Source organism: Eretmochelys imbricata, chromosome 6, assembly GCF_965152235.1.
Source record: "Eretmochelys imbricata isolate rEreImb1 chromosome 6, rEreImb1.hap1, whole genome shotgun sequence".
Lineage (NCBI taxonomy): Eukaryota > Metazoa > Chordata > Testudines > Cheloniidae > Eretmochelys > Eretmochelys imbricata.
In genome coordinates this window covers 102,135,464-102,150,409 of record NC_135577.1, presented here as the reverse complement: position 1 = coordinate 102,150,409, position 14,946 = coordinate 102,135,464, and the positions used below count along the sequence as shown (strand labels likewise).

Here is a 14,946-nt window from a genome sequence, read left to right as displayed (position 1 = left end):
GCACAGTTGAATAACACTGCGTCTACTTATGTAGCACCTTTTAATACCAAAGCTGCTTAGGGTATCAGTTTGTAGTTGCTCTTCTCCAATATAGAAAAAAATTCTTTTCTCTCAAGCTCATTATTGGCAGATTTCTTTGAGAATGTGTGCCTGTATTAAGTAATGAGGATTATCTATCCTCCGTGTTAAAAATATTTTGCTGCTGTTTTGGGTCTAGACCAGGGGTAGGCAACCCTACACTGCCCGGGTCCTGGCCACCGGTCCGGGGGGCTCTGCATTTTAATTTAATTTTAAATGAAGTTTCTTAAACATTTTATAAACCTTGTTTACTTTACATACAACAATAGTTTAGTAATATATTATAGACTTATAGAAAGAGACCTTCTAAAAATGTTAAAATGTATTACTGGCACACACAACCTTAAATTAGAGTGAATAAATGAAGACTCGGCACACCAATTCTGAAAGGTTGCCGACCCCTGGTCTAGACTTATAAAAAATAAATTCTGCACTATAATTGTGGAGAGGATGCAAGTACTAATATACTGCCTTTTGCTATGATGGTTTGAGAAGAATGATTCTCTTACTATAATGTTATAGAAAACAGGAATATTTGGAATTCATCAAAGAATATTACCATAAGAACTTAAAAATGCTTCTGCAAAAGAATAGTTATGGACTTACTATCACTGATGATCCATCCTGTCTTTTGGTTGAGACAAACTATTTCAGAAATGATAAACTTTTCTGAGATGTGCCAGTGAAGAAGAGAAACTGGGTTCCTGATATAGTTGGGCTTTTAACTTGACTTTTGCATTTCTGGGAGATGTCTGCAATGAGTACTTGAGTGGCTTAAACAAGTGAATGAACAAATGAAAAACAAAGTTAAGGTCTTGATCTTACAATAGGCATATAATTTTATTCATGTAAGCAATCCCATTAAGACAGTTTTTGATAGCTCAATAAAGGAGATTACAGATTTCTAAAAACTGCATAGACTGAATTGACACTTTGTCCTTTGCTACCTCGTAATTATAGCTTTTTTGTTTCTTGCGGTGTGCAGATAGTTTTTCTTCTTCGGGTGATTGCACATCTGCATTCCATTTTAAGTATGCACTGCACTGAGCAGTTTCTGGAAATTTTCCCCTCAATGGTACCCTTTGGGGCAGCTCGAATGCCCTCTGCAGTCCTGCACCTGTAGCACTGGTATAAGGCGTCCAGCCGACCCTGTGTCTCCTCAGTTCCTTCTTACAGCCTGTAATGGTTGCTGGAACTGCTATCCTTGCTTTGGCAAGCTCTCTGTGGTATTTGTTTTCTTATATCTGTATCTAGTTAGTTATTTTGTAGTCAGTTTTAGCTAGTTTTAATGAAGTTCTGTAACTGTGTGTTAGTGGAATTTTTGTCTGTTCCCTGGTGCCAAGGCATGCCTCAGTCACTGGACTTTAAGCCCTGCGCCTCTTGCAACAAAGCTATGCACCTGGGCAACCCGCATTCAGGCTGCCTGAAGTGCCTGGAAGAAGCTCACGTTTGGGACTGTTGCCAGTAGTTTTTCAGTAGAGGAGTAGTTTTTAGGATTTTAAGGACTTGGGGATGCCGTTTTGCCGATCTCCTGTCCCCCTTCCCCCAGCACCCATGCCTGGGTACTGGATTATGCCAAAGATGCCGGGGTTCAAGATCTGCTTCCCTTGCCCTCGCTCATTCTCAGTCAGCAATGAGCACCAACACTGCCTTTACTGCTTGAGGGAAGCCCATATCGTATCCAGGTACAGTATCTGCCTCTCTTTCCCAAGCCGTACCTGGGAAGGCTCTCCACCTCAAGAAGCACCTCATGGAGGTCGCCATGAGGCCACAGTCAAATCCAGAGTGAAAAACACCCCCTGTTTGGGCCTGAGCATTCAAGGAGCACACCTCGTACTTTGGAGCCCCAGTCCAGTTGCACTGATACCAGTGCTACAGACCCCATGCCGGGGCTTATTCGTGAGGCAAGGAAGCATGTGCATAAGCATGACAGTAAGTCTTCCTCAAGGCCCAAGAAGGATGCTGCACCTTTCATGAGTTCCAGCCATTGAGAAGCAGCGCATTCCAAGGCTCTCTGACACACACAACAAGAAGTTGCACAGGACATTGGACCTGCTCGTCCAGATCACTGAGCCGTGTACCCCTTCCTGATCAGCACCACCAAAATCAAGGGACTCTTTGGTTCTGCTCTAGTTCTGGCTCTGGTTCCAACTTCGGAACATGTATTGCTGATGCTGGGGAGGCTTGAGTTGGTGCCCGGGCCTCATAAACTTTTTGTGTTGGAAAAGGTGAGGTCTCCACATCTCCTGGTGCACTCACCTCCTAAAAGAGGCTGCTCTCCTACATTGGACTTGCCTCCCTCAGGTCGTGTTCCTGATCATTCCTCTATAGCTTACATGGTTCTGCCAGCACTGCTGTTCAAGCAGGGCTCTGACTTCTCAGCATGGTAGGACTCGGTTGGAATGCAAAGTCCACCCCCTCATACCATTGGCATGACTTTCCGAAGATGCTGCCAGCTCAGTGGCAGTACCTTCTCTTTCCTCAGCACAGGAGTCGTTAGTACCTAGCTCCATGGCCCTCCATAACAACTGCTGTTTGGCCATACTGGGGGTCTTGGGCACAATATCTACCTTTGCAACTTTCCCGATCCACCCAAGAGGAGCCTCCCATCTCACCACTCCGCCTTTCATCAAGTAGACGTTTGAAACCAGGACTGGAGGATGCACCAATTAGCCTGACTTGGATACTACCCCCAGAACCAGAGTGGTTCCCCTCATTGTCTCTGTACGCAGAAGTGTCGTCAACTCCTTCCTCCCCTCCGGATGACTACCACCAGTTCCAGGAACTGTTGGGAAGCGTGGCTGATGCCCTCCACATCCCACAGGAGAAAGAACAGGACAGCCAACATCAGTTACTTGATATCTTCCATCCATCGGTACCTGCCAGCATGGTGCTACTGATGAACAGTGCCATTTTCCAGCTGTCCCAAACTGTCCGGCATGCTCAGGCCACTTGTGTTCCCACCCCAAAGGAGGTGGATAAGAGGTAGTATGTAGCAGCAAAGGAGTTTGAGTTTCTGTTTTCTCACCCTCCACTGAATTCTCTGTTTCTACAAGCAGCAATGGAATGGGCCAGGCAGCAACATCCACGTTCTTCTCCAGCGGATGAGGGTAAGAGACTGGACTTCTTAGGTAGTAAGGTCTCTCTCTTTTGGCCAGCCTTCAGTTTCAGATCTCCAATTACCTGGCATTATTAGCTAAATATGACTCTCTAAATTACACCAAGTTAGCAGACATTGCGGACAAGCTTCCTGAGCAGGATCGTGCCCGCTTCCGGACTGTCTTAGAGGAGGGCAAGCGGGGCAACAGGACAATGCTCCAGGCTGCTGTGGATTCAGATGCTGTGGATTCTTTGTGTACTCTGGCCACCGGCATCATCATGCAGAAGAAATCCTGGTTGCACTCTTCTGGCTCCCCCAGGGAGGTGCAGAATACCATTGAGGGACCTCCCTTTCAATTAATTTCACCTTTTCAGATAGAACACCGACAAGTCCTTGCACTCCCTCAAGGACTCCAGAGCCACCCTGTGATCACTGGTGTATCTGCACCTGCACCCAAGTGTAAGTTCTACTGTCCGCCTCCTGCACAACTGTTCAGAGCTCCTCAGTTCTTTCATCAGCAATCATACGAGCTTCCTCGTAAGCGTCAGAAGACCCAGTGGTCCTGTCTACCTGGTCCGTCTGTACAGTCTTCAACACCACACACTCAGCCTTTTCATAAGCACATCTAGAGAGCCGTCAGCTACCTTGGATCCTACCGTACTTATGACCCACCTCTTTGGAGGATGCCAAGCACTCTTTCTGCCAGCTTGGAGTGTGATAACAATGGACAGGTGGGTCTTGGATGTCACTCAGCATGGCTATATGATTGAGATTACAACGCTACCTCATCCACATCTCCCACCCCGATCCTGGTTCTGGGACCACTCTCGTGAGAGTAGCCTTGCCCTAGAAGTGGACTCCCTACTTCAAAAGGGAGCAGTAGAGCCTGTTCCTATGGCCTTGCAAGACACAGGGTTTTGTTCCACATATTTCTTGGTACTCAAGAAGATGGGAGGATGGAGACTAATCCTAGATCTCTGTTGTCTCAACCGCTTCATATGCAAACCAAAATTTTGTATGGTCAGCCTTGCAGCCATTATATCATCACTAGAAAAAAAAGGCATTTGGTTTATGGCTCTCGATATGCAAGACGCTTATTTCCACATATATATTCATCCTACCCAAAGGCAGTTCTTGAGATTCACCGTAGGCCCTCAACACTTCCAATACAGGGTTCTACCGTTGGAACTCACCACTGCTCTGTGGGTTTTTACCAAATATTTTTTTATGTGGTGGTCCATCTCCGGCCTGAAGGAATCCTCATATTCCCTTAGCTTGATGATTGGCTGCTAGCAGCGCAATCCAGACATGGGGCCTGAGCCTCGACCTCCCTGCTGCTCATACTCCTTTCCACTCTGGAGTTGAGCATAAACATCAAAAAATTGATAATAGATCCCACACAGTCCTTAGAGTTCCTGCAAGAACTGATTGCCATGGTGACTTCCAGTCATTCTGTTCCAGCCAGAACCTGCCTTTCCCTTCTCGGCCACATGTGGCATGCATGTACATCACTTGCTCATCTAGCTTCTGCTATCTACAGCTGTAGCCACACAGAATCTATTCTCCTATGCACCATTCTGTGGATCTCTTCTTGACAGTTCCCCCTGATGTTCTCTCCTACCTTCGATGGTAGACAGACCCAGTTCAGGTTTGCACCGGGATACTCTTTTTTTTTCCATCCTCCCCATGCATGACGATCATCACAGATGCATCACTCAATTGATGGAGTGCTCCCATGGGCGAGCACATGACATAGGGAACTTGGACTGCTCGGGAATCCAGGATGCACATCAACATCCAAGAACTTAGGACGGTAAGGAAAGCATGTCATGAATTTCTCCCATCCATTCTCTCCCGTGATGTTCTCATCATGTCAGACAACGCCACCACTGTTTACTACATAAACAAACAAGGGAACACGAGGTCATCAGCACTTTGTGCAGAAGCAGTTAGTCTCTGAGACTAGTGCATCACACACAAGATCATGTTGTCAGCAGCCTTTCTTCCGGGGACTCAGAATGTGATTGCAGACTCTCTCAGTAGGAAATTTGTGGCTGATCACAAGTGGGAACTACGTGACTCTGTGATTGTTGACATTTTTGACCTATGGGGACTCTGACGAGACCTTTTTGCCTCCTGCACCAACAGCAAATGCATCCAGTACTGCTGCATTGGTGGGTTCGGCACCCTTTCCCAAGGCGATGCCCTAGTCATCCGCTGGTCAGACCAGATCAATTTTGCGTTTCCTCCTCCAGCGCTCATAAGAATGGCCCTACTGGGTCAGATCAAAGGCCCATCTAGCCCAGTGGCCAGTGCCAGGTGCCCCAGAGGGAATGAACAGAACAGGTAATCATCAAGTGATCCATTCCCTGCCGCTCATTCCCAGCTTCTGGCAAACAAAGGCTAGGGACATCATTCCTGCCCATCCTGGGTAATAGCCATTGATGGACCTATCCTCCATGAATTTATTCAGTTCTTTTTTGAACCCAGTTATGGTCTTGACCTTCACAATGTCCTCTGGCAAGGAGTTCCACATGTTGACTGTGTGTTGTGTGAAGAAATACTTCCTTTTATTTGTTTTAAACCTGCTGCCTATTAATTTCATTTGGTGACCCCCTAGTTCTTGTGTTATGAGAAGTAGTAAACAACACTTCCTTATCTACTTTCTCTGCACCAGTCATGATTTTATAGACCTCAATCATATCTCCCCTTAGCCGTCTCTTTTCCTTGATGGAAAGTCCCAGTCTTATTAATCTCTTCTCATATGGAAGCCGTTCCGTAACCCTAATCATTTTTGTTGCCCTTTTCTGAACCTTTTCCAATTCCAATATATCTTTTTTGAGATGGGGCGACCACATCTGCACACAGTATTCAAGATGTGGGCGTACCATGGATTTATATAGAGGTAAGATTATATTTTCTGTCCTATTTTCTAGCGCCTTCTTAATTATTCTCAGAATTCCGTTCGCTTTTTTGACTGCCACTGCACATTGAGTAGATGTTTTCAGAGAACTATCTCCAATGACTCCAAGATCTCCTTCTTGAGTGGTAACGGCTAATTTAGACCCCATCATTTTATATGGATAGTTGGGATTATACTTTCCAATGTGCATTACTTTGCATTTATCAACATTGAATTTCATCTGCCATTTTGTTGCCCAGTCACCCAGTTTTGAGAGATCCTTTTGTAGCTTTTTGCAGTCTGCCTGGGTCTTAACTATCTTGAGTAATTTTGTATCATCTGCAAATTTTGCCACCTCACTGTTTACCCCTTTTTCCAGATCATTTATGAATATGTTGAATAGGACTGGTCCCAGAACAGACCCTGGGGGACACCACTATTTACCTCTCTTCATTCTGAAAACTGACCATTTATAACTACCCTTTGTTTCCTATCTTTTAACTAGTTACCAGTCCATGAGAGCAGCACCTTCCCTCTTACCCCATGACTGCTTACTTTGCATAAGAGCCTTTGGTGAGGGACCTTGTCAAAGGCTTTCTGAAAATCTAAGTACACTATATCCACTGGATCCCCTTGGTCCACATGCTTGTTGACCCCCTCAAAGAATTCTAATAGATTGGTGAGGCATGATTTTCCCCTTACTAAAACCATGTTGACTCTTTCTCAACCAATTATGTTCAGCTATATGTTTGATAATATTGTTCTTTATTATAGTTTCAACCAGTTTACCCGGTACTGAAGTCAGGCTTACAAGCCTGTAATTGCCGGGATCACCTCTGGAGCTCTATTTAAAAATTGGCGTCACATTAGCTTAAACTCCAGTCATCTCGTACAGAAGCTGATTTAAATGATAGGTTACAGACTACAGTTAGTAGTTGTGCAATTTCACTTTTCTTCAGAACTCTTGGGTGAATACCATCTGGTCCTGGTGACTTATTGCTGTTTAATTTATCAATTTGTTCCAAAATCTCCTCTAATCTCCCTCACGTCCTCAACCTTGAACACTGATGCGAGGAATTCATTTAGTTTCTCCGCAATGGCCTTATCGTCCTTGAGCGTACCTTTAGCACCTTGATTGTTCAGTGGCCCCACTGGTTGTTTAGCAAGCTTCCCACTTCTGATGTACTTAAAAAACAAAAAAATTGCTATTACTTTTTGAGTCTTTGGCTAAACTGTTCCTCAGATTCTTTTTTGACCTTCCTAATTGTATTTTTACATTTCATTTTCCAGTGTTTATGTGCCTTTCTATTTTCCTCACTAGGATTTAACTTCCACTTTTTTAAGGATGCCTTTTTGCCTCTCACTTCTTCTTTCACTTTGTTGTTTAGCCATGATGGCTCTTTTTTGGTTCTCTTACTATGTTGTTTTTTTTTTATTTGGGGTATACATTTAAGTTGAGCCTCTATTATGGTGTCTTTAAAAAGTTTCCATGCAGCTTGCAGAGATTTCACTTTTGGCACTGTACCCTTTAATTTCTGTTTAACTATCCTCCTTATTTTTGTGTAGTTCCCCTTTCTGAAATTAAATGCTACAGTATTGGGCCGCTGTGGTGTTTTTTCTGCCACAGGTATATTAAATTTAATTATATTATGGTCACTATTACCAAGAGGTCCAGCTATAGTCACCTTCTGCCATGTGGCCTCTTTATGCACCTCTTGACCAATGTTCCCTCTAATTTTTGACGGGCCGTGTGCGCAAAAAATTTCTTGGGTGAAAATTGTTGTGCTTCTGTGCAAATTTTTGTACATGCGGTGTTTTGCCATGTGTGCGGGGTAGAGGATCTGTGTGTGCGTACATACACGCACAGCTTAGAGGGAACAGTGGCCTTGACTACAAGGTTTTGGAGGGGCCTCTTATGGACTTGTCCTCCCATTTAACCAATAGCTTCCCAGTGGGACCGTAACCTTATCCTCACGGCGCTGGTGAAATTGCCCTTTGAACTGCTGGCCTCCTGTTCCCTGCCTCTTCTTTCCATGAGGGTCACCTTCCTGGAAGCTATTATCTTCACAACGAGGGTAGGTGAATTGGGGGCTATGATGGCGGATCACCTCCTTTACCATGTTCCATAAGGACAAAGTTTCCCTGCGCTTGCACCCCAAGATTTTGCCGAAGGTTGTTTCCCTTTTTTCATCTCAACCAGCCCATCCACTTGCCTGCTTTCTTTCCGAAAGGGCATGCATTAGTGGAAGAAAGACACTTTCACTCCCTTGGTGTCCTCAGGGCCCTGGCCTCCTACCTGCGAGGACGAGATCATTCAGGAAGTCCCCTAGGTTGTTTATCACTGTAGCAGAAAGGGTTAAGGGGCAAGCAATCTCCACTTAGAGGATTTCCAAGTGGATTTTGGGGTGCATTATGCTCTGTTATTGACTATTGGGACTATCTCTGCCCCTTGGAGTAAGAGCCTACTCCACGAGAGCGCAAGCATTGACTTTGGCTGCGCTTCACGACATACTGCCTACGGACATATATTGGGCAGCCACCTGGAGATCTTTACATACTTTCTCTTCCCGTTACGCCTTGGTGCGAGACTCTGTGACAGATGCCTTTTTCAGTGCAGCTGTTCTCTGTTCCCGTAAGTCTTCCTCTCACTCTCCTCTTAATTAAGTACTCCTTGTCAATTGCCTTCAGTAGAATACAAGAGGAAGCATCACTCGAAGAAGAGGAGGTTACTTACCTGTAACTGGAGGTTCTTTGAGATGTGTGGTCCCTATCTGTATTCCACTTCTCCTTCCCCTGGGGACTTCTTGGATTGTGGTGGAGAAGGAACTGATGACACAGTCTGTCTTCCCCACCCTTTATCACCTTGGACAAAAGCAGGAGGCGAAGCAAGGGCGCATGTGTGGATGAATGCACACTATTACTTTCAAAATCTCCAGCTCCAGACACATGGCATATGCGTATACCCTCAGTGATATACAGATAGGAACTATACATCTCAAAGAACCTCCTCTTCCCTCCACCTTGCCCCCACATACCATATCCATATAGGTTTCAATCCTTGTCATACTTGCTTCCTTGGAACTTGCAGACTCTGCTCAGAAATTCTTATCAATTGAGTAAGTTAACTCCATCTCATATCAAGGCACAGTCTGCTACAGCTCAAGCAGTCTCCTTGGGCTTTTTAAGAGGCATCTCTATATTTGAAATCTGAAGAGCTGCTTATTGGAGCTCCATACATGTTTACAAGCCATTATTCTCTAGTGTCAGTCTCTATTTCCGATACACAGTTTGGCAGGAAAGTCTTACAGTACTTATTTAAATAGGTAAGTGGGGAAGTGGGATACCGGGAGGAAGCACGAGCAGGAGAGCGCAAGAGGGGAGGGCTCCTGCCTCATACTGAGAAAGCAGGACGATCAGCGAGTGCCTATACACAAATGCAAGAAGCCTGGGAAGCAAGCAGGGAGAACTGAAAGTCCTGGTACAGTCAAGGAATTATGATGTGTGTGGCATAACAGAGACTTTGTGGGATATCTCACATGACTGGAGTACTGTCATGGATGGATATAAACTATTCAGGAAGGACAGGCAGGGCAGAAAAGGTGGGGGAGTTGCATTATATGTAAGAGAGCAGTATGGCTGCTCAGAGCTGTAGTAAGAAACTTCAGAAAAACCTAAGAGTCTCTGGATTAAGTTTAGAAGTGTGAGCAACAAGGGTGATGTCGTGGTGGGAGTCTTCTGTAGACCACGGACCGGGGGGATGAGGTGGACGAGGTTTTTTTCTGGCAACTAACAGAAGTTACTAGATCGCAGGCCCTGTTTCTCATGGGAGACTTCAATCACCCAAGTATCTGCTGGGAGAGCAATACAGCGGTGCACAGACAATCCAGGAAGTTTTTGGAAAGTGTAGGGGACAATTTCCTGGTGCAAGTGCTGGAGGAAGCAAGTGGGGCAGAGCTCTTCTTGACCTGCTGCTCACAAACCGGGAAGAATTAGTAGGGGAAGCAAAAGTGGATGGGAACCTGGGAGGCAGTGACCATGAGGTGGTGAGTTCAGGATCCTGACACAAGGAAGAAAGGAGAGCAACAGAATACGGACCCTGGACTTCAGAAAAGCAGACTTTGACTCCCTCAGGGAATTTATGGGCAGGATCCCCTGGGAGAATAACATGAAGGGGAAAAGAGTCCAGGAGAGCTGGCTGTATTTTAAAGAATCCTTATTGAGGTTACAGGGACAAACCATCCCGATGTGTAGAAAGAATAGTAAATATGGCAGGCGACCAGCTTGGCTTAACGGTGAAATCCTTGCTGATCTTAAACACAAAAAAGAAGCTTACAAGAAGTGGAAGATTGGACAAATGACCAGGGAGGAGTATAAAAATATTGCTCAGGCATGCAGGAGTGAAATCAGGAAGGCCAAATCACACCTGGAATTGCAGCTAGCAAGAGATGTTAAGAGTAACAAGAAGGGTTTCTATAGGTATGTGAGCAACAAGAAGAAAGTCAAGGAAAGTGTGGGCCTCTGACTGAATGATGGAGGCAACCTAGTGACAGAGGATGTGGAAAAAGCTAATGTACTCAATGATTTTTTTTGCCTCTGTCTTCACAAACCAGGTCAGCTCCCAGCTACTGCACTGGGCATCACAGCATGGGGAGGAGGTGACCAGCCCTCTGTGGAGAAAGAGGTGGTTTGGGACTATTTAGAAAAGCTGGACAAGCACGAGTCCATGGGGCCGGATGCGCTGCATCCGAGAGTGCTAAAGGAGTTGGCGGATGTGATTGCAGAGCCATTGGCCATTATCTTTGAAAACTCATGGTGATCGGGGGAGGTCCCGGACGACTGGAAAAAGGCTAATGTAGTGCCCACCTTTAAAAAGGGAAAGGAGGAGGATCTGGGGAACTATGGGCCAGTCAGCCTCACCTCAGTCCCTGGAAAAATCATAGAGCAGGTCCTCAAGGAATCAATTCTGAAGCACTTAGAGGAGAGGAAAGTGATCAGAAACAGTCAGCATGGATTCACCAAGGGCAAGTCATGCCTGACTAATCTAATTGCCTTCTATGACGAGATAACTGGCTTTGTGGATGAGGGGAAAACAGTGGACATGTTATTCCTTGATTTTAGCAAAGCTTTTGACACTGTCTCCCACAGTATTCTTGCCAGCAAGTTAAAGAAGTATGGGCTGGATGAATGGACTATAATATGGATAGAAAGCTGGCTAGATTGTCAGGCTCAATGGGTAGTCATCAATGGCTCGATGTCTAGCTGGCAGCCGGTATCAAGCAGAGTACCTCAGGGGTCGGTCCTGGGGCCGGTTTTGTTCAATATCTTCATTAATGATCTGGAGGATGGCGTGGACTGCACCCTCAGCAAGTTTGCAGATGACACTAAACTGGGAGAAGAGGTAGATACGCTGGAGGGTAGGGATAGGATACAGGGGGCCCTAGACAAATTGGAGGATTGGGCCAAAAGAAATCTGATGAGGTTCAACAAGGACAAGTGCAGAATCCTGCACTTAGGACAGAAGACTCCCATGCACTACTGCAGGCTGCGGACCATTCTGCAGAAAGGGACCTGGGGCTTACAGTGGGCGAGAAGCTGGATATGAGTCAACAGTGTGCCCTTGTTGCCAAGAAGGCTAATGGCATTTTGGGCTGTATAAGTAGGGACATGATCGTTCCCCTCTATTTGACATTGGTGAGGCCTCATCTGGAGTACTGTGTCCAGTTTTGGGCCTCACACTACAAGAAGGATGTGGAAAAATTGGAGAGTCCAGCGGAGGGCAACAAAAATGATTCGGGGACTGGAACACATGACTTATGAGGAGAGGCTGAGGGAACTGGGATTGTTAGTCTGCGGAAGGAAGAATGAGGGGGAATTTGATAGCTGCTTTCAACTACCTGAAAGGGGGTTCCAAAGAGGATGGATCTAGACTGTTCTCAGTGGTAGCAGATGACCGAACAAGGAGTAAGGGTCTCAAGTTGTAGTGGGGGAGGTTTAGGTTGGATATTAGGGAAAACTTTTTCACTAGAAGGATGGTGAAGCACTGGAATGCATTACCTGGGGAGGTGGTGGAATCTCCTTCCTTAAAGGTTTTTAAGGTCAGGCTTGACAAAGCCCTGGCTGGGATGATTTAGTTGGGGGTTGGTCTTGCTTTGAGCAGGGGGCTGGACTAGATGACCTCCTGAGGTCCCTTCCAACCCTGATATTCTATGATTTTATGACTCCTAGCACCCAGTACCTTAGAGAGAGAGAGAGAGAGAGAGAAGAGAGAACTGTTTGGTGGTTGCCTTTAATGGGATCTATGCAGATAAATACTTGAAGAAAAATAATTATTTACCTTATAGTAACTGTGGTTCTTCAAGATGTTTTCTCCATACAGATCCTATGATCTGCTCCCCTTCTCTGCTAATCTTTATTCCTTTTAGCATTGGGGATTCTGTATTGGTGGAGGAACTGAATAGCAGTTAGGACTGCCCTGCTCTTTGCGCCCTCAAGGGAAGGGCTTAAGAACATACTGCTAGTCAAAAAGAATCCAATCTCATGTGCATGCACATACAGAGTGGTATCCATGTGGATAAAACATTTTTGAAGAACCAGAATCACTGTAAGGTAAATAACCATTTTTATTAGTTTTGGAAGTGGCTACATGTATTTACAAAAATTGATAGCTTTGTAAAGTAGTAACTTATAAAATTCCTGGTATTTCATCCAGTTAGAATGTGTTCAAATTATATATCTGATGTTCTTGTCATTTGAATACACCTGTTTAATGAGCCTTCAAAAGACTGTTTTAATTTAATTTCACTGGAAAACATATTGAATACAGAATCCCAGATCCTGCAAATGTTCCCTCTGGATGGATCTTTTGTACCCATGTGGAACAAGTTGCAGCATCAGGGCCAGAATCAGCGCAAAAATGCTTTCACCTTTAGAGCACTTAAAATGTTTAGAATAATCAATAAGGCCCTGATCATCCAAACACTTTTGTACCTGCTTGAGAAGATATTTCTCACATGTAACTTATGGTGGACCACTTTGTACAAGAAATCCTATCACAGACTGATCTCCTTTACCAACACCTCATTTCCCGAGTACTGAGTCCTCAAAGCCTTTTGTTTTGTGAATGACCTGGAAGATCCCTGTGGACAATGGATAATCGAAAGACAATCGCTTAAGAGCTACTACCCTGGACTGTAGTTTGGTTTTATTTTAAATGTACAAAAATGTGGTGGTGGTTTTTTTTTTCCGCTTTCATCCATTAAAATGTTCTCAAAGTGCAGAAATGTGTCAGAATATATGATGTATCAATGTGTTACATCTCTGAAGATTCTGACATGGAAATTTTTTCTTTTTTCTCAGCAAATTTCACAGGTCATGCAGAGAAGGTGGGCATTGAAAACTTCGAACTCTTGAAAGTTCTTGGAACAGGAGGTAAGACTTTTTTCTTTTAAGGTGACCTTTGGAAGTAATGTTCTTTAGTGCAGTTCTGTTTTCTAGCTCAGTTTTTGGAACAAATTATCTAGGCAGATTTGTGCTATAAAATAAGCAAAAGACAAGCTGGGATATGTAAAGACCACATATGCACCATTCTATCATATCAAATTTTTTAACATGAAGCATCCTTTTGAAAAGATGGGCAAATAGAACAACATTTACTCAGTTGACAGTATAATAAAACATTTAAAATCTGGTACTAAGTTATAAGTCATACGCTTGAAGTTTTCATTAAATTCTTCAGACCACTACAGTTGATGAAGATCAGTTTGTGGAAAAATAGGAAAGTCTGCATCTTCATCAATCAGAGTCTTCATTCTTTTTAACTACACTTTTTCACAGAAGTATCATTGGTGGCTATGTCTGTTTTGTCATGTAAGCAGAATACTATTACTTTTTAAGAAGATAAATGAAAGCACTCAGTACTGGATTTTGGATTTTATTATGGTGGGAGGAGTTTTGTGTGTGTGCACGCATGCACTCTTTTAAGAACATTTAGAGCTAGAGAAAGATGGTGGGTTGATATTTCAGGAAACAAGATTCCCTCTCTGTCCATAGAAAATGTACAGCAAGAGTAACAACAGTATATGCTTCCTCTCGCTGTTTTTGCCACTGTTCTTCAACACTAACTTGGAGAAACAAGGGTTGCAGTGGTAAGAAGGGATTTCATATCTGTGGCCGTTCAGTGACTGTACTCTGTGGGATTGCCAGAGTTCCAATTGTGAGAATAGATTTTAATGTGGTCAGCACTTAAACTGAGATCTCAGTGATCTCAGCAGTTAACTGAGATCACCAGTTCCTTTTACATAAACCATCAAATAATCCAGAGTAGGATAGCGAGGACTTGTGGTCAAATTTGAACTAATTAGGAGGTGATGCAAGATGGAATTTTGCCATCAGTCAAAGCATTTGCCAAATTGCTTATTCTCCTCAGAGAAATAAAAATGTCCTACATCCCTGTTTATGTCAAAATCAGAGGAGGAAGTCTAAATGGTAGAAAAATAAATTGGGGCAATGCCTTGTGAAGAAGCAGGGAAAGATCTCATGATGCTCCCCTCCCACAGGTTGGGGGAAACACCTTGCATACCAAACATCTCAGAGCAGGTGGAAGAACATTCTCCAGAGAAAATTAACAATCCTAGTATCCATGAAGAGTATGGACACATGTCATAGGGTACCCTCCCTCGTTCCACTCATCTTGCTGTGGAGTTTCTGTAGCTAGATTTTCAAAGTTTCTAAGAAAAAGGGCCGGGGGGGAGGAATCAGTAAGATCTAAGCAGGAGTTAGCTGTCTTCTTTTCCAGTGAAGATGGAGCCTTAGGAGGCTGTGATGCACAAATTTTAGATTTTAAGTTAGATGGAACTAGTGTAATCAT

At 44.3% G+C, this 14,946-nt stretch overlaps 1 protein-coding gene across 1 annotated transcript in view; it reads left to right on the top strand.

The window, feature by feature from the left end:
- RPS6KA5 (ribosomal protein S6 kinase A5) overlaps positions 1 to 14,946 on the top strand; it is a 194,305-nt gene that overhangs the window by 22,336 nt on the left and 157,023 nt on the right. The window contains exon 2 of the mRNA XM_077819264.1: positions 13,437 to 13,508. Within this exon, the coding sequence (XP_077675390.1) occupies positions 13,437 to 13,508 (72 nt within the window). The remainder of the gene's footprint in view (positions 1 to 13,436; positions 13,509 to 14,946) is intronic.